Here is a 27,772-nt window from a genome sequence, read left to right as displayed (position 1 = left end):
TTTTAGGTGTATGCTGCTCCCATTGGCTTTCTGAAGCAGATACAGAGATTCTGCATATTAAGAACACAGGAAAGACTTCTCAGTGAGGCAAAATACATTTTTACCATACTGTCCTGAGGGGGTCAGAGAAAGCAAAAGTCCATGGTACTGAGCAAGTAGAGGAGAAAGGCTGTGAAGGTTTTAGGTGAGTGGCATACGGAGTTTCAGGGGTTAGTAAGATAAGGAGTATTCCAGGTCCAGAGCTAGGGTGCTTTGGGTGATGGAGAGAAACTGGGAAGGGATAAAAGAAGGATCTCTTTCCCTTCTCCTCCATTGTCATTTTTTTTCTGGTTTAATTTAAACTAAAAGACAGCAATTATAAAGCTTCTAATGAAAGGGCAGCAACTTTTCTCTCTGTGGAGGCACTAGACAGTTTCTTCTGTCTCCTCTTCTGGCTACTTTCTGTCATTTGTAAAGGCACACATATACAAGAATTTAATTATGAAAGATTCATCTTTTGTGAAAATTTCTGCAGACAATATGTACGAAAGTTTTTGGTGCCAGGCAAACAAACACAGCCTGTTTGTCAGCCTGCTCCTCAAGACACCAGAATAAAAATGGAGAAGAGATTTCAGTCAATATAAATTGGAGGATATATAGTAGAGAATATTTAATGGAGAAGAAAAATATGTCAGGTAGCATCTATGCTAGCAAGGTTAAAGGCAGTAAGAAATTGTTCATTAAGCTTATTAGGAGCAAAAGAAATTATAGAGATGATCTAGACCTATTAATAGATGAAGACTGTGAAACTTTAAAGAGGCAGAAAAAGCAGACATCTTTAATAAATGTTTCTGTTCTTTATTTAGTAAAGAACAGCATGAAAAGAGGAGGAAGCAGCACCTTCCGAACCATTAGTAAATGATCTACCAATTTATAAATCATATTCAGTTTTTAGGCCTGGACAACTTGCAGCCACACAAAAGCATTGGATGTTAAGATCCATGAGTGTAAAGAAATTATTTTTTAATAAATCTTGGGAACTTCATGAGACTGAAGTATCAAAGCTTATGTAGGGTTCAAAACATGCACATGCAATGGTTCAAGGACAGTTAGTCTAGTATCAGTCCCAAAGTAACTGAGGGAAAGATGACTTAAAAACAGATGATTGAGAACCAGCAAAAGCAGTATAATTGATGCCACTCAATAAGATTTCATAAGACATTAGGACCTCTTAAACAAACTCGATTTCATTACTTCAAGAGGTTAAAAGTTGAGTTGATAGAAGCAGCTGCAAGAAGATAATATACTTAGACGTCTATACAGCATTCACAAAACATTCTTATTGAAAAAATTAGAATGGCAGTACATTTTTAACAGACTGAAAATTAAATAGATTAAAAACTAGCTAATTAACATAGTTATCAATGGAAAATCATAGTTGAATAAGAGTGTTTCTAGCAGGACTCCCTTGGGGTTAATGTAAGGTCTGATGTTATTCAACGTTTTCATCAGTGATCTAGAAGTAAATATAAAATCACTGCTTGTAGTGGATATATCTGCAGATGACAAAGAGAGGGAGGAGGGTAAATAATGAAAAGGCAGGCAGCTGAAGAGGGCCATCTGGACTACTTGGTAAGCTGGGATCAGTGAAACAAAATCTGTTAAATTATAGGCACAAGTAAAGTGATATAGCCTGGAAACAGGAAAATACAGGTGTTCTGGTTTTGGCTGGGATAGAGTTAATTTTCTTCACAGTAGCTAGTATGGGGCTCTGTTTTGGATTTGTGTTGAAAACAGTGTTGATAACACAGGGATGTTTTTGTCCCTGCTGAGTAGTGCTTACACAGCGTCAAGGGCTTTTCTGCTTCTCACCCCACCCCACCAGCGAGGAGGCTGGGGGGGCACAAGGGGTTGGGAGGGGACACAGCTGGGACAGCTGACCCCAACAGACCCAAGGGGTATTCCAGACCATATGACGTCATGCTCAGCATATACAGCTGGGGGAAGAAGAAGGAAGTGGGGGATGTTCTGAGTGTTTTGTCTTCCTGAGTAACCATTACCCATGATGGAGCCCTGCTTTCCTGGAGATGGCTGAACACCTGCCTGCCGGTGGGAAGTGGTGAATGAATTCCTTGTTTTGCTTTGCTTGTGTGCGTGGCTTTTGCTCTACCTATTAAAATGTCTTTACCTCAACCCATGAGTTTTCTCACTTTTTTCCTCATTTCTGATTCTCTCCCCCATCCCACTGAGGGGGAGTGAGCAAGCTGCTGTGTTGGGCTTAGTTGCTGGCTGGGGTTAAACCATGACAACAGGTCATGCAACAGAATTAGAAGCTGCATCCTAGAGAATAAAATGTTTGGATAAAAGTTAATATTATCCTGGAATGTTTAAGCAAGCTGTCTAGTTACAGATGTAAAAAGTGATCTTACCTAGACATTTAGGAATGAAGAAATCTTAGGATACTGATGGTATTGCTAACATATAGGAACATTTTAAAACTCTCTATCAATCTTTTAAAATGATTTGGTTATTTTATGTATTAAAATCAGGTAAATTTGTGTCCCAAGCACATTTTAAGATGTAGACATTTTCACAAGTATTAGCATATTGTAACAGAGTGAAGCAATACGTTTTCAAAGAAAATGATACCACAATGTGATATAATCTTTTTTAATGGAAATTGAAGTTTTAAAACCAGAATATAAAGTATATTTTTAACTAATCATCAGGTAGTCAATTGATTCATAAGCGTAAAATATATACAAACTAAACCTAAAATAGATAAAAATATCAAGAAGTAAAAATTTAAAAGCCATTATTAAGAAATTTATATCATTGGCTTTTCTAAAATGACTATTTACACTGACTGTGCTAATGTTTGCAGGGTATACACAATGTCTACATGCTTACAAGATTTAACAATAAAAATAGCTAGCTCATGTGAAAAACAAGACATAAGGATGGAAAATACCCTGAAGCAAACCATAGTTGCAACTCAGGATAGACATGAAGCATATGAAAATAGTCCCAAAACAGCATGAACAACTCTGAAGTTAAACAACGTACAAGTATATTTCAGATGAAGATATAGTGGAAATCGGTTTCTTCACAGCTGGACATGTACATAGTTTTTTCCTCACTGAATGTAGGCTTTTATCCAACAACCCACCTTTGAAGTGGAAAAAATAAGAACCTTGTGAATGCCTCGGTAACAGTTAAAGAGGAAGAAAAATTAATTTAGTCAAGATGGCTCAAAAGGAAAACATCTGTCCTGGCAATAGTGGCCATATGAAAGTTGCCCAGTAGTTTGGTCACTTCTGATCAAACCGAGGAAAGCTACTGAACCAACTGAAAATGATACTGAAAAGTAAAAATATCATCCATAATTCACAGAAAACAAAGGTAAAATGAATCAACTGTGTTATATCTATTGCAAAGAAGTAATCTGGGTTTTAGGAATAACACCTATGCCCCTTGCGGCAGAACTAGACAAAGGGTTCAGCAGGCAGCTCAGATAGTTTAAACTGTCTCAGCATATCTTTGAGATAAACAAGGAGAATCTTCAGCCATAACACCCAAATCAAACCTGAATCTCTCAATCTACCAAAAAGGGGGGCAGTGGGAGGTGGGAGGGAGGGGAAGAAAGAAGCTGCTTCTAAGCATGCAGAAGATCCATAGCAGTAACACAGAGCAGCACTTCTCAGCAGACGGGTATAAGATATTCTTCTTCTGCAATGAAAAAGCTCTTCCAAAACAACATCTTAAAGAACTTCTACATGCTCTCTAAAGATATAAGAGGAGAGGGAATTTAAGTATACAGAACGCAATGCTGCTATAACTCAGACACTATCAAATTATTCATAAACAGCATTTGCCCTTGGAAGACAGTCATAGGTAAGTGCTGTTGCCATCACTGTGACTTCTCTTCCAACATTTCTGCCTTCTCCATTTGACTGAATAGGACAAAAAGACCCAGCCTTATTCCTGGTATAGTAAAGCCACTCTGACAATAAACCTCCTAGCAAAGCAAAGGGCAGGAGGGCAGCCAAATCCCCAATAGGATTCTCTCACTCTTTCCCCATTAATCTGAACTGAAGAAGTCTGCTCAAAGGAGCGCTGACACTCATGAATTATAAACTCAGTCACATCATCAACATGAACGAGGAATTTCCCTGAAGGACAGCTGAAAAAGGAAGAGAAAGAGAGTATAATAATCTAGACAAGAAACAATCCCTCCAATTCCCTTGTGCATTGAAAAGGAGTTCTCAAAACCCATTCACCTTATGGAAGTTACATAAATTATTACAGGGAAACCAAGTTTAGGAGATGAAACTTGCTCCAAGATTCAAACCGCAAAGATTAAGAGACTACTTCCTATGACCTACAGAATCAAAAGCCGCCTTCTAATTAAGACAGATTAACACAATGTAAACATTAAGCATTCTACAAAAGAAAAGATTGTCAAAACAGACATGTTACAAATATATTTAAGTCTTACCCAAGGTATGCTATTGAACTAACTAGAGTTTTTTGGTTTGCTGAAGCCTTCAAAAGAAATTAATAGTGTGGGAGTAAGGCAGGGACACTGCCCTGCAGTCCCCCTTATTGTGCACCAGGAAAGAACCACTCAATAGGAGCTGAATGGTAAAAATTTCTTCCAGATTCTCTTTTGAAAAATCTGGTGAAAGTCAGGTTCAGGTAGGCCCACCAAACTTACAACATTTGTAAAACTCAAAGGCAAAATGCCAACACCAGACCCTTGGAGCAAAGTAATTTAAGGCAGATGTTAACTCAGAACGTTCAAGACTGTGCACATCTAATGTTGAGATATTAGAAAATCCTTAAAGAACCAGGAAATCTCTGAGTGGCTACACAGGTTCTACAGGGTTAGTAAAATTGCCTTGGTTGTCAAATGCAGATCTACAGGCAGTAAAACAAACTTGTATCCTCCCTTGCCTTTCCTCTAAATTAGGTAGAGTTAATGAATCCCAAAGGATGCAAGTGCAGTCACCTGGGTGACATCTAGAGACGATGAGCAATAGCCTGCTTCTCGTATTTCTTTTCCAGGTCAACGATAGGCCCATGTTAACATGTCTTTCTACATAATATATACAGAGGGATCTGGACAGGCTGGATCGGTGGGCCGAGGCTGATTGTATGAGGTTCAACAAGGCCAAGTGCTGGGTCCTGCACTTGAGCCACAACAACCCCATGCAGCACTACAGCCTTGGGGAAGAGCAGCTGGAAAGCTGCCCAGCGGAAAAGGACCTGGGGCTGTTGGTCGACAGCTGGCTGAATATGAGCAGGCAGTGTGCCCAGGTGGCCAATAGCATCCTGGCCTGTATCAGAAATAGTGTGGCTGGTGGGACTAGGGAAGTGACCGTCCCCCTGTACTCGGCACTGGTGAGGCTGCACCTCGAGTCCTGTGTTCAGTTTTGGGCCCCTCACTGCAGGAAAGACATTGAGGTGCTGGAGAGTGTCCAGAGAAGAGCAACAAAGCTGGTGAAGGGTCTAGAGAACAGGTCCTCTGAGAAGCAGCTGAGGGAACTGGGGTTGTTTAGCCTGGAGAAAAGGAGACTCAAAAGAGACCTTATCGCTCTCTACAACTACCTGAAAGGAGGTTGCAGTGAGGTGGGTGTCAGTCTCTTCTTCCAAGTAACAAGCAATAGGACAAGAGGAAATGGCTTCAAGCTGCGGCAGGGGAGGTTTAGATTGGGTATTTAGGAAAAATTTCTTCACTGAAAGGATTGTCAAGCACTGGAACAGGTTGCCCAGGGAAGTGGTTGAGTCACCATCCCTGGAGGTATTTGAAAGATGTGTAGATGTGGTGCTTAGGGACATGGTTTAGTGGTGGACTGGCAGTGCTAGGTTAACAGTTGGACTCAATGATCTTAAGGGTCTTTTCCAACCTAAATGATTCTATAATAGTCTGAAGTCACAGTATTATCAAGTCCCATAAGAAGCATTTGGCATACTTAAAACTCCCACACATTTCGGTATCATCATTTCCGGGAAGAAATTTTTCATATTCTAATATCACCAACAATAAATCCTCTGTACTTTCATCAAGGTCTAGGACTGTCTTACGTGTAAATTATTACAAAAATCTTATTTAAAATTACATTTTCTTCTAAGCAACCATTGTCTTCAAATGGAAGAAAAAACCAAAAACATGAATCAGTGTGAAATTCCCTTCAAAACAGTAAAACTTTCTTAAAACTGGATATCAACTGAATGCAAATATTTATTAGAAGACTGATGAGATGACAGGCTTCCCCATAAATAGGAAGTACTCCTTACTTGGCCTAGGTATGAACTCAAATTCCAAAGGATACACTATAATAGAAAAACAGCGTGTAGAAATTATTAGCAAAAACCATCAATTTGACCTTAGCAGGCAATAAATAGAGACTGCACTAGCACTGAAATAAGTATACTGCCTTATGTAAGGGTCAAAATCTGTACACAGCAGTCACTCTTGTCAGTTAGAAGTTGCTGGACAGACAGCAGATGTGGTTGATCCAATGTCTAAACAAGAATACGATTAAAGAAAGAAAACATGTTTCATTGCAGTTTTGCCAGAAGGACATCACATTTACAAAGAAGAAAATCAAAACCTCACAGCAGTCTTCCCTTTTTCTGTAAGAAGAGCATAACAATCACTACAAAATAGATCAAATTGTCAATAAGTAGACAAAATAATACCCTGAGCAATGAAACCTAGGTCCACCCTTGTCTGCAGATGGATTTGCCATACTTTCTTACAACCGAACCACAACTTGGAGAAATTTCCCTTCCTCACTCCATGAATAAGCTAATTAATTCAACTTCTTCCAGACACATGAGGTTAGACTGGATGGTCCTTCCTGCCCTTATATGCTCCAATTCCTTATTCTATACAATCCTTTTTCAAATTATGGTACAGGCTTCAGGCACAGATATACTATAGGTACTCGGGGATTTACCTTCTCTGCATCACTTGCCATTGCAGCATGCACTCCTGCATCACAGGACCCAGTTCAGACTGGGACTCCAGCCTAATTTCTTTTGCATATGCAAAGGTGTCTTTAGAGAAATTTTGCAAGCTACTTGAGCTACTTACCTCCTCCCTGTGAGGCTGTATTTTACCTTTTTTTTTTTTTCCTTAAGTGTTCAAGATCGTAGAAATTAAGCTAATGAACTCAAACAAATATGAATGTGATGTTTGTATTAATAAGTTTGCCTGTGTAGCACTTAGCTAACCATATATATCACACCCATCATTCCCAAAGCCAATCAACTGTAGATATTAGAAATATCATCTCAGTTTTTAAATCCAAGATGATGATGGTAGCCTCCACTCCAAATATCAACCTCCGTAATTTAGCATCAAGGCGTTATAAAAGAACACCAATTCTGTTTGAAAAAACATATTTTAATGGTGCTGATTGTAGATAATATTATGAACCACTGTAAATGTCACCTGAAAGGATATGAAATTCAATTTTTGCACCATCTGGAATGTACTTCTGATTAAGTTGTTCAGCAATGTGATCGTATCACCTAAACAAACTAATTAACATCAGAATGACACATTCTGCAGTTTCGGTGGCATTTATCTGTGTCCCATTTGTTCCACATAATTTTTTTTTACAGAATGACCTTATGCTCAAATTGTGCCACCAACCTAGCTGCATGTTAATTTTCCTTCCAAGAGTAGGCATATATTTCATTAAAACTTACGTGATGCTACAGCTTTACACAGTAGAGTGAAACAGACTGAATAACAAATTACTTTGGTTACGTGAAATCTGGAACATCAAAAAACAACCACAAAGCCTCTTCTGCTAAAATAGAAGTCTTTGAGGTGAAAATTTTTAATTGGAGGAATGTACACTGATTTAAATATTAGAATACTAACAGATTAATACTTTTCTGCTCTTTAATTTGCCCTTTTTTTTTTTCTTTCCTTAAGAGAGCATGTATTAAGTCATCTTCTTAAGCACTCTGCAGGCAGCATTCCTTTAGTTTTATTTTCAAATGGCAAGCATGAATGTGTAGTTATTCCTTTTTTTGGTTGAGAAATGTAAATTGCAAATAAAAAGACAATGCATTTTTCCATAGATTCACCATTTTGAATTCACAGTTCATGGCTATCATTTTCTAACTTTTCATGGAAACAGTCATTGTATTCTAAACAGAAGCTACCACAGCAGCTTCTGCTCCTGCACGTATTGATGTCAGCCTAACACAACATCAAAAAATACTGTTTGCAAATACCATTGAATGGCATACCACCAGCACGCTGAATCTATGATTAACAATACCTAATACCAGCCAAGGCCAGAGCTATTATTCTGAAGCACTGAGTTGTTGTTTCTTTTCAATATTACACTGCATAACTTCACAGTAAATTGGTTTCCAGGTTTATTACCAAAGTAATTAAAAATGCAAAAGGTTGCTGTTTGAACAGAACATTATGGAAAAGTATTAGATACAATTGAACCTGGAGATTATTTCTCTTTATGGTCAAAGAGCAGCAGGATGGGAGGAGCAACTTGCATAAGGAAGGTTCTATTAGAAGTTCATATTTTAGCAAAACACATTTCAGTGGAACCTCTATTGTAGGAAAGGGCACAAGAATAACAAAAAGGAGGCAACTGGTTCTAAAAACTTGTTTGTTTAGTTTTGGGTTTGTTTTTTTTTTAAAAAAAAACAACCACAAACCTTTTACTTCTGAGAGCTGGTTCAAAGAAAGAGTAAATGCCAAGCATTAAAACTTATATTGGGGTTGTTTTTGTTTGCCTTTATATTAGTTTAGTTTGATTTACTTAAATGGTGTTTAATTAGCACTCCTCCTTTTCCATGTCAGAGAAGATACTGGAAGTTTACTTTTCAAACAAAAGTTGTTTAAACCCTTTTGGAATAATAAAGTTGCAGAAGGAGGAGGTAGTAGAGGGTCCAAACCTCAAAGAAATGAAAACAATCTTTTCATCAGGTTTAATTTCTGCAAGTTGAATTTTATTAATGCACACTATGAAGAGATTACGTTTAACTACTGCTATAAAACTAGTCATTTGTAATGTCTAGAAATTGCAGAATGTCTAGAATTACAGTACATCTACTGCTTTAGCATGATCCATTACTGTGCATATCACAGCTAGTAGCAGCTGATGGCATCAGCTGAAGCAAATGGACATACAGTAGTGGGGAGAATAAGAAGGTAATGGGTATGTAGTCTCCCAAGGCCCAAGAGAGATGCTGACCAAGAGCAACTGATATGAATCAGAGGTGCGTGGGAAGAAGTTCTCAGCTGAGTTGGACGTGAATGTATGCACCATGTCCAACAGTGAAGAAACATACTATTATCACTCTCACATTGTCCTCAGTGAAGGATGTGTTGCTGTGAAAGGCAATGATTTGTGTTCAATTAAAAATCCATCAACAGAACAGAAAGCACATGAGTCTTACCTGTAACAGATGTCTAATCTCTATCAGGAGTGAACCGCAATGACAGCATTGCCTCCCACTTGGTGTCACACAGCTGAACACCAAAAGCCCACCTGCGCACGCTCAAGAACTGACATCAGCCACCTCGGAGCCTCCACTGGGGTTCCCCGTTTTCCGTGTCACTACACACCTGCTGGGGAAAAAAGCCAGAGACACCCCAAGCTCCCCAGCTGGAATGCCACTCCTTCCGAAGTTAACGACATTCTGATAATGACATCTTTGATTAAAGATGAGGTTTTGAGTCTTCAACTTGTACTCACTTTTTCATTTTTAACACTCCTACCCTAAACCATCCACAGACACTATCTTGGGTTTTTATCTTGACAGAGGCTTATTTCTACAGATTAAAAATAGCAGGGCAAAAGTGTTACCTAGATCACCCCTCACTGATACTCCTTTACTTCATTCTTCAAATTATCCAGTGACGAAGCTTTGTAACAGCTTTAGATCCTATTCAGTGCCTTTACTATTAAAAAGCTTCTCCTGACCTCCAACCAAATCTTCTTTGACACGCACTCGGCAAATTATTTCTTGCCCTTCTTCCCAGCGGATATGAAAAAAACTGATCACTTTCCTCCACATAAAAATCACTTACATGTGAGTAGACGTACTATGATCTACCTTCAGTCTTCTGCTTAGATTAAGGAAGTCCTTTACCCTCCACCTGCTGATTTTCCATGCAGGTTTTACAGACACTGCCAACTTTGTCCACAAGCTTTTGGAGTGGGCTATTCCATAGAGCTAATTATGATGTTAATTACACCAAAATAATTAACTCTGTTTTCTCACTTACATCAGCACAAGTTAGAATGAGGATCACTTTTTCTTTCATATTGTTAGCCTGAATTCAAGCAACGCTTATGCTCTCATTTCACATTAAAAAAAAAAAACAACACAAAAACTCCCAGAAAAACCACAAGCCCCAGCATATACCTTTACATCTCTATTAATTACAAAATAGCATTAGTTTTGAGTTTAACTTACTCTATTTGAGGTAATTAGATATAATTGCACAACAATTAAGACTGACATGCATCAGATGGAATAAATTGGATTCCAGAAGTAGCCAGGATAAAGTCCACAAAATTAGCCCCCATTCTGATGTACAATATTTTGTTTAGAAAAAGAGTACTAGGTTTTCATTCCCACAGCGTTTTACTAAGTAATTTATTAGTCCATTTTGTCCTCAGATGGAATAAATCATTAATTTTAACAGAGTTATAATTCTATCCTCCAACCACAGATCCATGTAAGAATTCAGCCTATAGTTCTGTCTTCAGCTTAATAAAGTTGGCTGGGACCTCTACAGACTTTGAACTTCTATTGATAAAAGTAAATATTACTAGAAAAAAATATGTGAAAAGAGATTGTTTTATTAATTATCATACACAAAATTTACTTTGACTTCAGGGGAAAGGTTAATGAAGCTAGTGTCACAGGCACATTAGAGAGTTCATATTCACCTACATTCAATACCTAAAATTAAGAACCAGATAATAAACATAAGTGGTATTAGCAGTAGTTTTCTACTGAATGTACGAGTGTTTGTCATGCAAATCCTTGGCCAAAAGCAATAAAAGAGTCAGTTGACAGAGAGCTCAACCTTGAGAGCTAAACTTAAAGTAATCCTGAATGAGGCAAAGTTCATGCTCAAGAAGCATGGCACAGAAAAACTGCAGAACAAGCAAAAACATCACAGAAAAAGAAGAGAGCTCATCAACGTTGCCCAGATGCCTAGGTAAGGTATATCAAAAACCAGGAAAGGAGTATACGGTACTGGAATGCTGCTATACTTTTACTGAATAAAGGCATTAACACATGCAAACAAATGTCACTAACTCAAAATAAAACAAGTGGTAGAAAAGTGCTCTATCAAAAAGTATCAGTTAGATTAGCGAAAGATAAATACAAATAAACACGGCTACTTTCATACTGGATCTGAAATACTGGAGGGATATAAATGATAGAAATATTAACTGTACATACTAAACAAATGAAGTCTCCTTTGTACAGAAGTACTTAAAGAACGTATTGCTGGGGGTTAAGGGCTGGCTTATACAAGTTAGAAGTTCTCTTGTCCATATTTAAGAAGAACATACAATACTTCAAAGTAACAGCTTCTGGTATTGTATGAAGTAAGATACAATCAATGTTTATTTTCAAATGCTCTTTAGTGAAATTTTTTTGGCCTCTTATTCCTTGAGATTTGTGTTTATGTCTATAAGTTTTGAATTGTCCATACTCTCAAATGTGGCAATTAGAACACATTTTCATTTCAAGACAGAGAATAAGAGCCAAACAACTAGTGAGCTCATGTATGGATGTAGCAATCTGTCATCCTTCAGCAGAGGATTAAAAGGTCATGTTACAATAGCGGCTTTGTTTCTCTCCTACAGAGTCGTTAACAGTAAAACTTATGCTTTCAATTTCATAAAAGTAGTAAACGAAAAATACAGGCAAATTTCATTATTCATACAGGCAGGTTTTTTCATTGGTAAAATCAGAAATGAAAAAAAGAATGCAAAAACCTGAGTTAACAGAAACAAAAAAGATTTATATATTTATTTCTAATCAAATAGTTTCTTTAGCCCTGCAAAAAGCATTAAAATTTTATTTGCACATCTGTAATATAAGTGAAAAAGGAGCTTGACTTATTTGCTGTTTATAAAGTAGTAAAAGAGGAAACCTTTACTCATTAGCTTTCTACTTACAACACACAGCTGTGGGAGAGCCAGGTTTATTTCCTTGTCACACCTGAGAAGACTTGAATCCCTATCATCTTATTCCCAGGAGATTGCCCTAATTACCATACTGTAGTTATTGGGGAGTGCTTCCACAGAAAGCTCGTCTGTGAAGGTTTCCCTCTTTGTATAAAATAATATGATATTTATTGGAGCAGGGACTGAGACCCAAGTGAATTCCTTGATGACAAGCCTACAGCCATGTATACAGTCTTTCAGTTCCCAGCTTACTCCTCCCCACCAGCTTCCTCCACTCAGGTCTACCAGTTTGGCCCTCCAGATTATTAAAAACAAACTTTGGTGGGAATTTGGCTATGTTTGAAATTGCCTTTTTTTTTTTTTTTTTCAAATTACTTTAAAACATGAAAAATGTTTTCAACTAAAAATATACTTTCCATGTCACTCTTGTGAAGAAACGTCATGCTTTTCTGAAAGAATGGAAAGGATGAAGTCACATACATCATGTTTGACACCGGGAGGATAGGTGGCAGAGGTTTCCATAACTCCTTATCAAGAAAAGCTTAAAGATCTTGGTGTACTAGATCCATAAACTTTAAACTAAATATCAGGCTGATCCTTTAAAAAAAAAACAAACAAAAAACAGTTTACCAGGAAAATCTGAACATTATGCATTATAATTGAAGGAAAAATGTTTCCTTCAAACTCTTACAGCAAAGAACAGGTGTAAGTTACCTACATTCTTCTTATTCAAATTTTCTGTTAACATTAGTGGAACTTGGCACCATTAAACAGAGAATACTCAAAGGAGATCTTCCCTTCCACCGCAAGACTAAGAGCTGAGCAAAATTTCAGCGGTGGGGGGTTTCTATTAGGACATTTGAAAAGTCTGGTCTGTCCACATTGTATGCGTACTCCATGTGAAGATAGAATTAAAATTGCCATTTAATATTGCACCAAGTTATATTTTCTGATAGTATTCATAACTGAAGACCTAATAAATTCACAGGACTCCAAGCAACAGCTAACTCTGGTTCTGGTCAGAGCAAATATAAACATGATAGTGCTTAAAAACAAACAGACCAACAGAAATCAGTCAGCTGCCAGACAGCATCATAATTTTCCCTGATAGTATATCAATAGAATTTAAAAGTTAGAATCAATCTGCATTCATTTCAGAAACAAAATCTTTTTTTAAATGGAAAACTAGAACAATAGCAAGAAAAAAGTTGAATATTCCCTGCCAAGAATTCAATGCTGAGAAAATAGCCATCCTTGAAAAGCTTCTGATGGCGTTTGATTTGCCAACGACACTAATGTACCTCGGTGACAGCACATTTCTATCATGCCTGACAACACAGGAGCATATTCATGGAAAGCAATGATGACATTTTTAAGCTAGCACCTTGAGTAAAATGTGGGTCCCAGTTAAGTCAGTGTCAAATACCCATCAATGTGTAAATATCCAGGATTTTACACATATGGTGCAAAAAGACCTCAGTTTCTGGATGACTGCGTCATCTCTAGCATGGTTTTCAGAAACAGCATTAAACAAACCCCAAATTCCACGGTTTACTGAACAAAATTCTTGATTCTATCATTACTAGCTTGGTCCTGATACTGTTGCCTTTGACGCAATCTATACAAGAGCAGTTAACTTTCATGGAAATAATTTTGTGTCTACCATTTTGTTGAGAAACTACTTTTCAAATGTTGTAATTATAAACCACAAGATAAAAATGCCGCCAAAATTCTGAGATTAAATGAAGTGCATACTAATAAAAGGCATTTTCCTCAACTGTTGAGTAATATTTGTGCTGCTATTTCTCTGCATTGTGATTTGTCATATATGTTAGTATGAAGACCTAAAAATGAAACACGGTGGTGAAACTGGAAGATACAAGATTTCAATTCATACCTGCTGGTTTATAATCCCCTTACACTAAGGGTATGACGAGAATCCTTTGCAATCAACAGAAAGACAACTCAAATTTTCGCAAACTCAGGGGCCAGACTAAAAGTTTTGCTTCACTTCCTAGGCACTTAGATAAAACCACTAGTTATCCATAAAAATATAATAGTCGCTATAAAAACAGTCATCACCCAACTGATTGAAAAAATACAAACTCTGTGTATAATGAAAATGAACAATTACTTTGGGCATTCATCACTTCCATGTGTTGCTCTTCTGTTCATCTAATAGATTTTTAAGTCAGAACATACCAATATGATCATTTATTTTGATCATCTATGAAGTGCACTAATTTCCTCATCAAGCCTATGACTTCTGGTGAACTACATCATATCTGGAGAAAAAATAAACTGTTGTAGCTTTTCACTATGGAATTTTATCACCAAAGGAATCTATCACTGAAAGCTTTAATTTTAATGGAATTTTTACTGAGTAAATTAAATTTTATTTCTTATTAAATCAGTTTCACCACTTTTCTGTTTGTTGTCAGCCAAAAGCAAGGAGTTTTAATGCTGAACCCAAAAAAGTATGTAGTTCGCAAATGTTCCCATCTGAACTGAGTGGAGTTCACAACTCTAAAAACATTGCATGAATTAACAGTGATGTAGTTCATACCACTAAGTCTACAATCAGTAATGGGGATCTTTATTCTATTAATAATACCAGGATCAGCATGCACTATGGACATACTGTGCCTGGAATCATTCAAGTATAAGTGTGTTAAACAAAGATCAATATCATCTATGTCCAACAGGAGAATGAAAAGCAGCGGATGTTGTATGGAACTCACTGTAGATACAATGCTAAATATAACCTACGCTAACCTAAGCGCTACCTTGTACAAAAGCAACATGTATCTCGATACTTTCAGCAAACATTTCTCTTCTAATCAGAGGTTTGAATAAGCAATCAGTGACCTAGAGGACTGAGTGTCATGTAAAGGAAAGTTTTATTCAGATCTGAAAAAAAGTCATCCTTTGCCATCTGTTCTTTTCTAAAGAATTAACATTCTCACCATGAGACCAATTTGCGCAACAAGTTGTTACATTAACCTTCTTAGTAACTTTCTTTAGCTGCTTTCAAAGCAGTCTTGGAAATTCAGATATACTTTTCATACATGCTTGAAAATTCAACCAAAATGACATTGTTTTTCAACAATCAAAAAGAACCTCAAATTTTCCACTGAATAACCTTACCCTCCCCCTTCCACTCCCCCTCCAGGATGGTACTTCAGAAGGCACCTGTAATTCAGATTCATTGCATTTATGTACTTCAAACCCATGACTATTTACTATCATCAGAGAAGTTCAAACACTGGAGTTCTCATCAGAGACGAAATCTGAAGATCAAATTGTATGTTCAAACAACCACATTTTTCTTCTATGGTTCCAGCCTTCTAAAATCTGAGAGTCCTGCTGTTAAAACACCCTCCCATAAACCTGAAGAAGGATAAGTGACCTACCTTCGAAAGTCCGCCTACTTCCAAATAGAAGCAGATAATGAAAACATTCCAGGTGACCCACAGGGCAGTCCACACCGTGTACTAAACACAAAGCCGGATGAAAGCAAAAAGACAGAAAAATAAAATGTGAAGATGAAAAGACTTTATACTGAGCAGATCAATAATAAAAAACCTGATATCAATAAGCATGGTTCTTCTGGGAACAGCCAAGTGCAGAGAGTTCAGAAAAGGAGGTCTCCCTGCAGAAGTCCCCTAAGAACCATAGGAAATTACAAATCCAATATTCATTGCTGCTCTGAATAAACACCAATAAAAGATATTTCTTCTTTACAGTTTTACACTATCCTACTGATACCAATTAAGTCCAAAATGCTGACTTAAACACTGTTTTTGGGGCAACCGTGAGTCATTTGTAAATCATGATTTAGCTCTGTTAAAGGAGATTCCAGAATAGTAAAATAATTTAAATAAGCAAATATTATTAAAATAATATTTAAATATTATGAAGAAAGACACAAGAAAAAAACTCCACCAAATAAAACAGAAGATCTATTGATCTGATAATTTGGATTTGTTTAAAAAAAACCAAACAGGTAAAGGGTAAAGCTGGTCTCTTAAGACTCTTTCAGGAAGAGATATTTTAATTACATGAAAAATAGCTCACTACTTCTCCAGTCCTCATGGCCATGAACCCGATTCTACAATGCACCCTTAACAGGTGAACATACCCATATCTCTTCTGGGTTCTCCAGCATCCTACCCTAGTGCAAGACTGAACTCATACTTCACCCACAGCATGAATGGGAGATTAATTTGTCTACCTTAAATCATCTTTCATATTTTAATTGTCAGCATAATTGACTGACACTACTTCCTCACAGATGCACTGTTTACCTATATACAACTGCAAACTATGTCCAATTAACTCTCCAAGCAGCACCCCTCAGAAGCATTTCTGTCTGTGGGGCTAGGTGCATGCTCAGCCACGCTGGAGCTACACCCACCATGAGCAGCAGCCCTGCCACTTTACATTTATGCGCTTATAACCTTCACAGTGGAGAACTGCTGCTAAGTGCCTTCGCCAGTCTAATTAGCTGTGACCAGGTGAGGCTAATATGCTATTGTTTTGCTTCAATATACTCAATAAAGCTCAACACCCTAATCTACAATATGCTAGATCCCATTTCCATTGGACGGGTGCCATCAGCTTGGCTTTCTTGGGCAGTTTTGGGCTAAGTTCCCCTCTTCCTTCCCCTCCCTGTGATGTACAATGAAAGGTTCAGGTGAAGAGGGTTGAATTTTTCCCCCCTTTGATTACCCCCACATGCATACAGTCGTTTCTGTACACCAAACAGGATAACTGCTTTAATTTAATTTCTTATGATGTACTTTGGCAGTTTGGAGATGGCTACGGCATAAGAAGTAGGTCATTAATAAACAAAATGAGAGTAACACTCCTGGGCCATTTCTTCTTGCTTACAGAGAAGGGCAGTGTGGCAACTGAAGGCTGGGTTATTATAAAATAGAGAAAGCTGCTGTGGTCTATGAGCAGTATAAGGTCTGTACTACTAATAAGATTAACTTAAAAGAGGATATCACATTTTACCACACTTGCTGACTCTGTAGTAACTCATCATAAGCTCCTGAGTTTCCAACGTAGGTCCTCAGAACATTAGGTGCAGAATGTTCAAAATTAATGAACACTTAATACAAGCACAGCTGCTCATAGAAAGCAGATTTCAGAATATTCAGGAGAATTCCCCTATTTAAGAAAGAATTTTTTTATCTATCCATGAATTAAATCTGTCATCACAACAACAGGAAACCTACTCGATCTGCCAGGCCAAGCCAAATCTGTTACTGGCTTCATTCTGTCCCACGGGCACCAGTGACGACTCCGAACCACACAGGCAAAAACTGTCTGAACGTGCTTTCCCAGGCCAAGCTACTCTGTTTTACACAGTCAGGACCTGTTTCATTCCTTATCCACTGTGAGGATTACTGATAGAGAAGTGCAGGTCCAAAGCAGGTGTGCACCTTGAAACCCAGCTGCTGTGTATGGAGAGGCTCTTCCTGCACTATCACTGAACTGCAGGAATATAAATCTAAGCTCCATTTGCTTTAAGAACATAATAATTAGATATTCAGTAATTACTACTATATAATTTTTAAAAGTAAGAAAGTTACTGTCCACATTTGAAAACACATCTTTTTGGATATGCAAGTAGCAGAATTATTTCCTTGTATAGTGTCATAGGTACTTAAGGAAGACTGCATTAAAAGAAAAGTTTTGAGACAGCAAAAGCAAGAAAGCAAAATCAGGAAATGTCAGGATTCTGGTTATATTTGCCATCTTAATTTTTCTCTTTTGTGAATGTGCAATACAATGCAAACATGAATTAATTCATCATAGGTTTGTTTTTATTTTAAAAGACCCTACCTTACTCAATATATTTTGTGAACAGCTAACTCAATACTTCATTTCTCTTTGTCACTCAGACCCTGCTCTGAGGACAGAATATTAATCTCCTCATGAGGCTTTCTAAGATGCTCATCACTGTAATGTGTGAGCGCTGCACAAACATTAACTAATTTATTTTATGTTATAAAGGAATGATACAGCTCTCAGAATGCGAATGATGTTCTGATACATGCAGAGATTACATTCAGAAGTATTCATACATTATAGGCATCCAACTTGAGATGCTTAAGCCTTCATTTTTCAGAACACTTGGGGTTATACAGCGCTTTATAAGCTCAGTGTTCAGCTCCCTGTGACTGAGCTATTCGGCACTTGTGCAAATCAGACCAGAAGGTCTCAAGACAAGAACCCAGAATGCAAAGGGAAAACAAAGCATGTGAGAAGTTTGTTTTAAGTGACTCGCTTTGTGTCAAAAAACCTTTCGGAAGTTGAGAGCAGAGATAAAACTCAGCTACCCGGAGCGGGCTTTACAACAAAAGCAATCCTTTTATTCTTGCTGTCACTTGCCTCATTCTTCCCATGTCTTCTGTTTTCTGCAAATCAAGTTTCTATTCTATAGCTACTATCACCAGAAAACTGCCAAATGTCTGTCCTTTCTATTCCAACTGAGGTGCCCCTCAGAAAAAAATTGTTATGCATCCACGCAGTACAAAACTGCAAATATATAAAAGGATCACATTAGGATTGCAGAGGAGGACTTTAATAACAGCTTTTCTTAATTTTTGAGTGTTTCTTCCTGAAAAATTTGTAATACTTTCTGAACATTATGTATGTAAATTTACAGGTATATGCCGTCAAGGTTTAAAAAACCCCAAACCGTAACAACGTTCCATTATGTGGCAACACACTAACACCTGCTTGGGTTGCTATGTGAGGCTTAACTTTCAGATCCATTACAAAGACCTCTCCTTTGAGCTGGCAGAGAAACTGCCTGCAGCCCCAGGTCGTCACCCGTTCTGTGAGGGGACAACAGGCAGGGGAAGGTGTCACACACGCTGGCAGACATTTGCTGTCGGAGGAGGAGTGGTTAGGGTCTGAAGCATCAGGTTCACACTGAAGCTCGGAGTTCATTTCCCTCCCAAGGCACCTCACCTAACCCATTTCATGCCCTGACCTGCCATTCAACCTCTCCCGTCCTGTGTCCTGAGCATTACCCTGATGGTCCAGCTGTGCCTGCTACTTCTTACTCTCCCACACCCAGGGATTCCTGCCCCAGTTCTTTGGCCTGCCACCTTCAGTCCCCCCAGGCTCAGCTGGTCTCATCACAACCCTCACCATATCTGGCATGAAGAAGGAATTTTCCACACAAGTTGAAGCAATAAGAAGAGTTGGGGTTTTTATTTTATACCCCATATGATGCTCTACTTAAAAATCACCTGGACATTTTCACCTAACAGATTCCTTCTGCTAGAAGGACCTAGGACACTGGTGATAATCTTTGCTGATTTCTCTCCATGATGCACCGTATACTTTCTTGCTTTTGGTGCTTTGCACTAAGGATTGTATACTATGTGGTGTGAGGAAGCATTTGGAGTCTTATGAATTATGTGGAGAGAGTACTCCCTAAACCTTTCTGGTTAAATGTCTATTAAATTATTGTTCAACCCAGCAGGTTCCTTTCAGATCCCCTTTCTTAATGCCAGCCTCTCTACAACAGTGATATTTCTATACCTCTTTTGACTCTACAGCTCATATTGAAACTGATGCAGAGATACCTTCATATACCAGTGAAATACAACCATTTCTAGAGTTGAATCATTGGTATTAGATGGACACAATGTCACAAAAAGAAAGGGTTAAGGAAAAATGCAAAGGATGGCTTCTTAAACTGAAAGGTAAAAGAGAAAAGGGAAATTTCTAAGTTTGAATATTAGAAGGATTGTGGGATACATTTAGCTTTAATGAATAAACTGTCTCAATTGTATAGTTAATTTGAAGTGCAGCACCTCCTCTGACAGTGTCTTGGCATTAGGGGAAATAAATGTTGGCTCAGGGATACTTCAAAGGAAAGGCAGCAACTACTGAGTCATCAGATTGTCCCCCTGTAATACCTGGCTGTGCCTCAGAGGCATCAGTACTTACAGAGCCCTATTAAGTCATATTTGTGAAAGACAACAAGGGAAGTGGCATAAATCAACGTGATGGAACAGTAACAACTCAGGACTTACCAGGAAGGATATTCAAGGAGTAATTTTGGATGCCTAATATTTCACACATATTTTGAGTGTCTGTATAACATTTGCTTGAATACTGTGTAAAGTATTCTGTATAGCCTTTCTTCTGCTTTTGTTTTTGTTTTTTGTTTTTTTGTTTGTTTGTTTGTTTTTTTTTAAGAAACTGCATCCCAGTTTTTCAGGTGTACACATTGCCTATATATCATATTATTTAATGCAATAAATTAAGGCAAGTAAAGCAGAGATTTCCACCTTATATTCCTCCTATTTAAGTGTATTATTTTCATCTCTCACTGTTCATTAACATATTTGTATTCAGCTTTGGGCCAGGTTTCTGCCATTTTAGCTACATGACTCATCATTCAGAAGGCTTTTGAAGTCCCATATCAGAAGTAGGAGAGGGGAAAAAACCCCCAGCTTTAACAAATATCTTGTCATAATCTTTAATCAATTTTAACAGCCTGAAAATCTTGCTGGTGATAGCAAGTTCTGTTAAGAAAGGAAAAGCATGCACAGGGAAATGAATCACAGCAGAGCTCTGGAGCTGCATGACAGGTGTGTTACAGTGTAGTTAGAACTGAAATGTAGCTGGTTTTTCTTCTTTGCAAATGTTTGGGTAAGTTTCAAATGAGCTAATATGGGAAAATTAGGAATCAGCTCTGCACTTTTATGTCTCCTGGGAACTTTGTACTGATTTAATTCAGCCACAAAATATTCCAGTAGTGAAAATAGCATATCCGCTTAGTGACAGGACAAATAGTTCACAAGAATTGATCTAGATTACTAATTAATACAAGACCTATTAGAAATAATTATTAAATTTAAACTAATTAGGACACTTGGAGTTAATGCTGTTGCTCCCTCTCTCTCTCTGTGTTTTCTAAGATCTGAGGCCTCAGCATTTTACCTATGAGTGAGTGACATTCCAGATTTATTTCAGAATCACCATCCTTATAGTCCTGTATCTGAAGGACTGTAGCCAGAGAACATGAGCCACTATCTTTATCTACTTGGAATGACAATTGTATTCGACAGAGATGCTTCATGACTCAGTCATTGCGTGGCAGCTCTTAGAGGGAGGGGCATATTTTTGGTAGAAAGCTCTCAGACCAAATTTTATATCACTCAAACTATGAAACAAACCTCAATTCTTTATTCAGACTTTTAATCTACAATGGCTATGCTTCTGCTGCTGTCAAAGAAATGACTGCAGCTTATGTAGTCATTAAATGCTAGTGACAAATTAGCTATCCTGGGTTCAGTGACAGTGGAAGAGTTAGAGGTATCCAACTGCTTTTGTGTTTATCCAGCTTCTATCACAGCCCTTACTGAGCTCCTTGGCTTCTAGGTACCTGGACCAAAAGCCTGCTCAATTGCGCCTGCAGAACTAGTCTCATATTTGACTGCAGTATAGATGTGCTTCAAGTTAGGGCCCTACATGTAATACATTTATTCACTTACTTTCCCATTCCTGCCATATGTTAAATTTGAGGGGAGAGAACATGACATATGCTGCAAAGGGTGGCAAAGTGAAAGCTTTTGTGTAACTTCTATTGTCAGGGAAACCTTCAGGCACAGCCTTCATTGCACAAAAGATAAGATAGATTAAAGAAGTTCTCTTAAGGTCAGACCAAGGACCCTAGAGCTGGTCAGCTTAAGTCAAGATCCCTTCCAGAGTACGATAGAGTATTATGGGGAGAATTTGCACCCACGTGTGCCAGATCAATTTTGTGTAGACAGTTTACAGAAGCAAACTGTTGTATCTGACACGATTCTTTCTTTACTTCATTTTTTTTTTATTTCAATGGGATCATCTGCAGTAGCAAAGCTAATTTCCAGGGAAGTCTTAAGGAAAAGACAATGGATGCTAAGCATACATTTCTTCAAGTATTTGGTTACTTTTCCGGTTAAACTGGATTTAGCTTAATCTAAACCAGAGGCTTCAGCAATCAGAGGACATAAAAGCATGAGTTGACATATTTCTTCTGTCAAAGCCACAGTACCAAATTGCTGCTCTAATGTGGGACACCAACCTCTACCATATCCAGGGACTTAGATGTGGCTGAAGGTGCAGCTATAGACTCAGAAGCCCATGAAGCTTCTCAATGAATTTGGAGCCCAATTCACCACTCAGAGCCCGGGTAGGAATCTCTCTGCATTGTGTTTAAGTAATACTGAAATTCATGACCCTACTGAAGATTTGCATTAAACACACTTTATATTTGAAGCCAGCAGTAAAAGTTTACCACTGTAACAGGTGTACTGTGTTTTTAAAGGGTTTCAGAAGCAGGGAGGCAGTCTATGTCTTTCCTTGGGAGAGGTGCCTTTGGATTCCCTTTTGCCTTAGCAAAGACAGCCTGGAGCTGGCACTGGTAGGGGTCTGCTGTCTGTACCGCTGACTCCTCTAGGGCTTCTGAGGACAGTTGGCAAAGCCCAGCTGCAGATGGGACAGCCCTAGGAAGCATGGCTTCTGGGGAGCATGTGTTAGGTAAAGCCTGGAAGATCCTCAGGCTATAGCTCAACGAGCACTTTAAGCTGGTGTCACCCTGCACTGCTGCAGAAAGACTCCATGCGCTTTTCCCCTTCCTCTGGCTACTTGCTCCCATTTGCCTTCTCGCACCTCCTCCCTTCCGCTGGAACATGTGAAACAGGGCAGAGAGCTGACCCACACTTAAAAACACTGGAAAAGAAAATGGTTGCTTTTCAGCAGGATCTGTTCTGGTTTGATAGTTTATCAAGTCGCTGAACTGACGTTTGTGCTGGTGCAAATGAAGGAACAGCACAGGGACTAAAGGTAGCAGCTGAGCAAAGGGAGGATTATTGTTATGCTGGCTTGAGGTATTCACTGAATTCAGCCTGAGGGTGAAGTTAGACAAGAGGCTGAACTGACAAGTTTGCAGCTAGCAACAAGGGAAGTCTTGCATCTCCTCCTTTCCCCTCCACCTCCGCACTGCTGTTCATAACCACACAGTCCCAATGCCTGCCTTGTGCTGGCCCTGACACCCACCGGGAACCTCACAGACTGGATTCAGCTCACCAGTCTGGCAAAAAACTCTCCACTTTTTGCTAGGTTGGTTTTCTGACAGCTTAGGAGCGGAATGGGCTTACTGAAGGGTCCAGTTAACTGCTGCCGGAATTGGTGGAGAGGGTTTAGAGAAGTATTTGGCCAGGGAGAAGAGCAGTGAGAATAGGGAGGTATGCAAGCCACCCCCTTCTGCTGGTGTTGAGCTGTAAGGCTGGTTCCGGACAACTTGTGTACTTTCACTCTTCAGACTTCAGGATTGGCTCAAACTATTCCTGCTTCACTGGAAACCTTACATTAGTAAGGATAGAAGCTGCTCCGAAGTATTGATCTTCCCAAGTAGTGAGTATTTGCACCTACTATAGCATGAGATTGTAAATATATGCTTAAAGTTAAATCAGAATGTGGGTTCAGTTAAATCTGAGGATAAAGTATCTTCTTGAGGTGCTTCTTTCTTTAATTATGAGGTTTTCTACCTCTAATTTAATACAACTTTAATATAGTCTAAAATGTTCATTTACACTGGAAAAGATACAGAAACAGTTAACATCTGTTGCGTTTCATTTGAAAACTAAAGCACAGCTTCCACCATTGAACAACAGTGCTGAACCTGAGGGGCAAGAGATTCTGTGGTGTTGCACTTCAGACATGAATTTCCTACATAATTTTACAGATGCTTACCCTCACTTGCTTCCAATGTCTTATGTATGAAATGGAGAACATGAAGCAGAAAGGTGAGTCATCACTATATGGATGTATATACACTGCTGCCGAGTTCTCCAACCACAGGTAACGTATAAAAGTGCTATTATTTACATCAATCCATTTTCATTTACTTATAGTCTGCTTGTGAAGCTTAGCTAATGTGAGTATAAAGAAACTTGGGTGCACTTTCTGTTCATTTTTTCTTTTAAGACATGACAAAGAATTACAGGATTCCAGGCTTGACTAGAAAAGATGAAGCTTTTTAAGTATTTGTTTAATGAGTTTTCCTCAGTAGACATTTATTTCACTCTTTTGCGACAAAAAAACCAAACCAAGCAACTTTAGACTTAAAATCCATTACTGAAAACACAACTGAAATATTCCAGATACAGACACTGCCAGGTAAAGACATAATATTCATCCATTCAGGAGAGACTATGGAGGAGGCAAAGGGATATTTTTTGTTGGCAGTTTCCTTCACAGCTTTGAAAGTTTTTTTATTCCTGGCTATGTTGAGAACATGGGGAAAAAATCTGTGAAGCTTCATTACAAACATCAGAGATAATTTACAACAATGTAGGGTCAAGACCATAAATACAGGTCTTGGCAAAGTTAGATGCGAGAAGGAAATTTCTTTGGAACCCATGGGTCACAGGACCAAAGGAATTTCTACAATCCTTGCTTCTCCCTGTTTAAAAGGACTTGACCATTACTTTTTTTTTTTTAAATGGCCGTTGCTGTCTGTTGTCTGCTTGTCTGTTGCAAAGAGAACAACAATTTGTATTTCTTTTCTTCACTTGTGCATAGTCTAATTGTAGATGTTCCCATGACCCATCTAGGTATTTCATTCATTAAAGAATCTTACTAAGAACTTGTGTCACGGTCATAATTTCAGCAGTACTTTTTCTAGGTTACCCATTCTTGATAGCTTCCGAAATCTCAGAAATGCCACTCAGTAGTCCTAAATTTGCAAAAAGACATGGAGACCTCTAAAGTTTCTACAGAAATACCATCTGGTGTTTTGAAACCACGAAAATTCTGCTTTGTAATATGACAGGTTTTAAAACCAATTGCAAAAAAATAATAGATAATAAATGAGACTTACCACGACTATATATCGAGGCCTAAACTGGATGGTTCCAAACAAACCCAAAATGACAACTATTATTTGTAGGAAATTGCCAAGGATAGGAGCCCACTGGAAACCAAGGAAGTCAAAGATCTGTCTCTCTAATGCTGCCAGCTGTAAGAAAACACATAAACAGAACATCCACTGTTTAATTATGGGTGAGACAGAACACCTGATATTTTGTTATTTGCACCAGGCTTCACCAGAGAAAAATACTGCAAAATTCTGAAACTACGGTTCCTGGGTGTAGCCTTTGACAGCATTATCAGTACACTGGTATCTGAAGATAGCTACTAGTCAACATGCGGACCTTCTAATGAAAAAGCACTTGGAAAAACTTTCAGAAAATATTTGTAAAACCTTCTTATAATACAAAAATACCTCTACAAACCAAATGAAGATAAGCTTTATTTTATTCTTGTGTGCTGGAAACTCTAAGGCTTGCCAATATTTACTTAAATACAAAATTTGTCTTAAATAGACGCTTACCTAGATTGAGCAAAGCCATGCAAACCTTGCTATTGTTACTGATTAGTTATCACCATGCTCCCTCCCTCCCTTATGTCCTTGTTTTCTTAGATTTAGTCTCAACTACACCTGAGTGCAAGTTCCTCAATCTGTTCCTAAAGGAGAGAGATTTTCGCTGAAAGGGGTAGAGCAGGCTCTGAAGAGTCCCAGATGTGGCTGTTGGGTATGTTCCTGGGAGTTCTCTAATGCCGGAATTACGGAAGACTGCTGGGACCTCCTCACTACCTGAGGCATGGAGGTAGGCTCAGGGAGTGAAAGGCTGTAGAAAATGTTGGGAGACCTTGGAGTAAGCTGCTTCAAAAACAACAGCCAAATGAGCTATCTGCATTCTGCCAAAAGCTGCTAGGTTACTTTGGGCAAGTGCAAATCAGAAAGACATGGTGGCAGCCTAATGGCTCTCTTCCCACTGTTCTCATGGCATTTCAAGGGTGGATTTAGTTGGGTGTGGAAATGGAGGAAGCTAAGAAGTATCAACCTTTATCCTTGCATCAGCATGTGGTTCTTAGGTAATTCTGCATTTCTGAACGTTAAGTGAAAAAGAAGAAAAAGAAAAAGCCAGATTAAAATTCTTCTGCAAACACATCTGCTACTCATAGACAATCCAGTCTATTGTTCTAAAGATACTAAAATCAACTTTCTCAGCAGCACACTTGTTAAAGCTTAAACTTGGTTCAATATTTTTCCAGCTGTAGCAAGACATTTTCAAGTAGCTAAACAGAATCCTGCTGAGAAACAACTGAGTTTCTGTGCTTACTAGAATTTATTACACATCTACTTGATTTTACTACATTGTTACAAACCCTAAAATTTACTGAATTATGCACTTAAAATATTTATAACTGAAGCAGATGGAGTAAGCATGGCCCTATAAATACCAACAAAAGTATTATCTTAGGTGGGTTTTTCACATAAAATATTTCATTTTACACATAATGGCCAGATTCAATCCTCACCTACAAGATGCAGCTAGGTGTCACTAAGAGTACAATCCATCTTTTCTGTACAAAAATAATCCCTTACACCAGTCATGAAAACCACATTCTCTGCTGGGGTTAATAAATATAAATCTAAACAATTAAATGAACAAAGGTTGAATCATCAGCTTGGTGCAGCTCCTCTGCAGTCAGTGAAGTTACATTGACTTTTGTCAGCTAAACATCTGGCCCAGTATATATAAATGAAAAATTATCACACAGCAGACAATGTTAAAATGATATTATCCTCTTGGACATGTAAGATGTTCCTGTCTTAGCAGAAATTATCCTTTTTGTGCTGTAGGTAAGGGAGAATCTCAGAGGGAACACCACTCCCACGTAGGTGAAGCTGTTGGCTCATGTGGCATTAGCTATCATCTACCTTGCTTTTGTCACACTCTGCCCTCTCTTCTTTTAATTCATTGTCCATCTGGATCAATAATTTGGGTTTTTTTCCCTAGATATGGAAAAGAACTAGAAAAGTTAATGACCGAATCTAGAAAATGACATATTTACATGGACCTCAGATGGAATTTCAGTGCTTAACAGTGTGGCTGTCACCTTCCTGTAAGTATGTAGATGTTCCAACTGGCACACAACAACAGTGACCCCAATGTCATTTCACCTTGTAGTAGACTCACGAGAATCACAATAATGGCCTAGCTGGGACTTCACTAGGGACACCTCAGAGTCACTAGATTTTTCTACCACTCCCTAATGTGCTCCCTCAGGCAATTCAGGTGACCTCACATTTGGGAATAACCCTGCCTGTAGCTTCTCTAAACCACAGGATACCTCACACAGTATAGTACAAGGGTGCCCCAAATCCCATGGTAGAGATGGTAGAGAGTTTCAAAAACTCTTTGGCACAGGCAGAACTCACAGTTTATGGTATTAGCAACAACGTACCAAGAATCCTGTCCTGTGTCACACAGGAAGACATTTCTGACATCCATGACCAGAGCCAGAGTCTGTTTCATTCACACCACACAAGTGGAGATCTTCCAGGGTCAGCAAGGCACCTAAATAATTCACAGACTACCATTCTTCAGAGACAATGTGTCTTCTTTCCAGAGCCCCAACATTACCAAGTGAGCAGAGGATGGAGCTGCCAAATCAGACTAGAATCCACTTATCAGCCACCTCTCCCCTGACAT

At 38.5% G+C, this 27,772-nt stretch overlaps 1 protein-coding gene across 2 annotated transcripts in view; it reads right to left on the bottom strand.

Annotated features, from left to right (window-relative positions):
• Positions 1–27,772, bottom strand: part of NKAIN3 (sodium/potassium transporting ATPase interacting 3) — a 383,297-nt gene that overhangs the window by 171,424 nt on the left and 184,101 nt on the right. For both annotated transcript variants that reach the window (XM_069779419.1, XM_069779420.1), the window contains exons 2-3: positions 25,090–25,227; positions 15,602–15,682 (exon numbers count right to left, since the gene is read on the bottom strand). In XM_069779419.1, the coding sequence (XP_069635520.1) occupies positions 15,602–15,682; positions 25,090–25,227 (219 nt within the window). The remainder of the gene's footprint in view (positions 1–15,601; positions 15,683–25,089; positions 25,228–27,772) is intronic.

Source organism: Haliaeetus albicilla, chromosome 3, assembly GCF_947461875.1.
Source record: "Haliaeetus albicilla chromosome 3, bHalAlb1.1, whole genome shotgun sequence".
Taxonomy (NCBI): domain Eukaryota; kingdom Metazoa; phylum Chordata; class Aves; order Accipitriformes; family Accipitridae; genus Haliaeetus; species Haliaeetus albicilla.
Note: the sequence above shows the minus strand (reverse complement) of the source record. Positions and strands in the feature narration are given on the sequence as shown.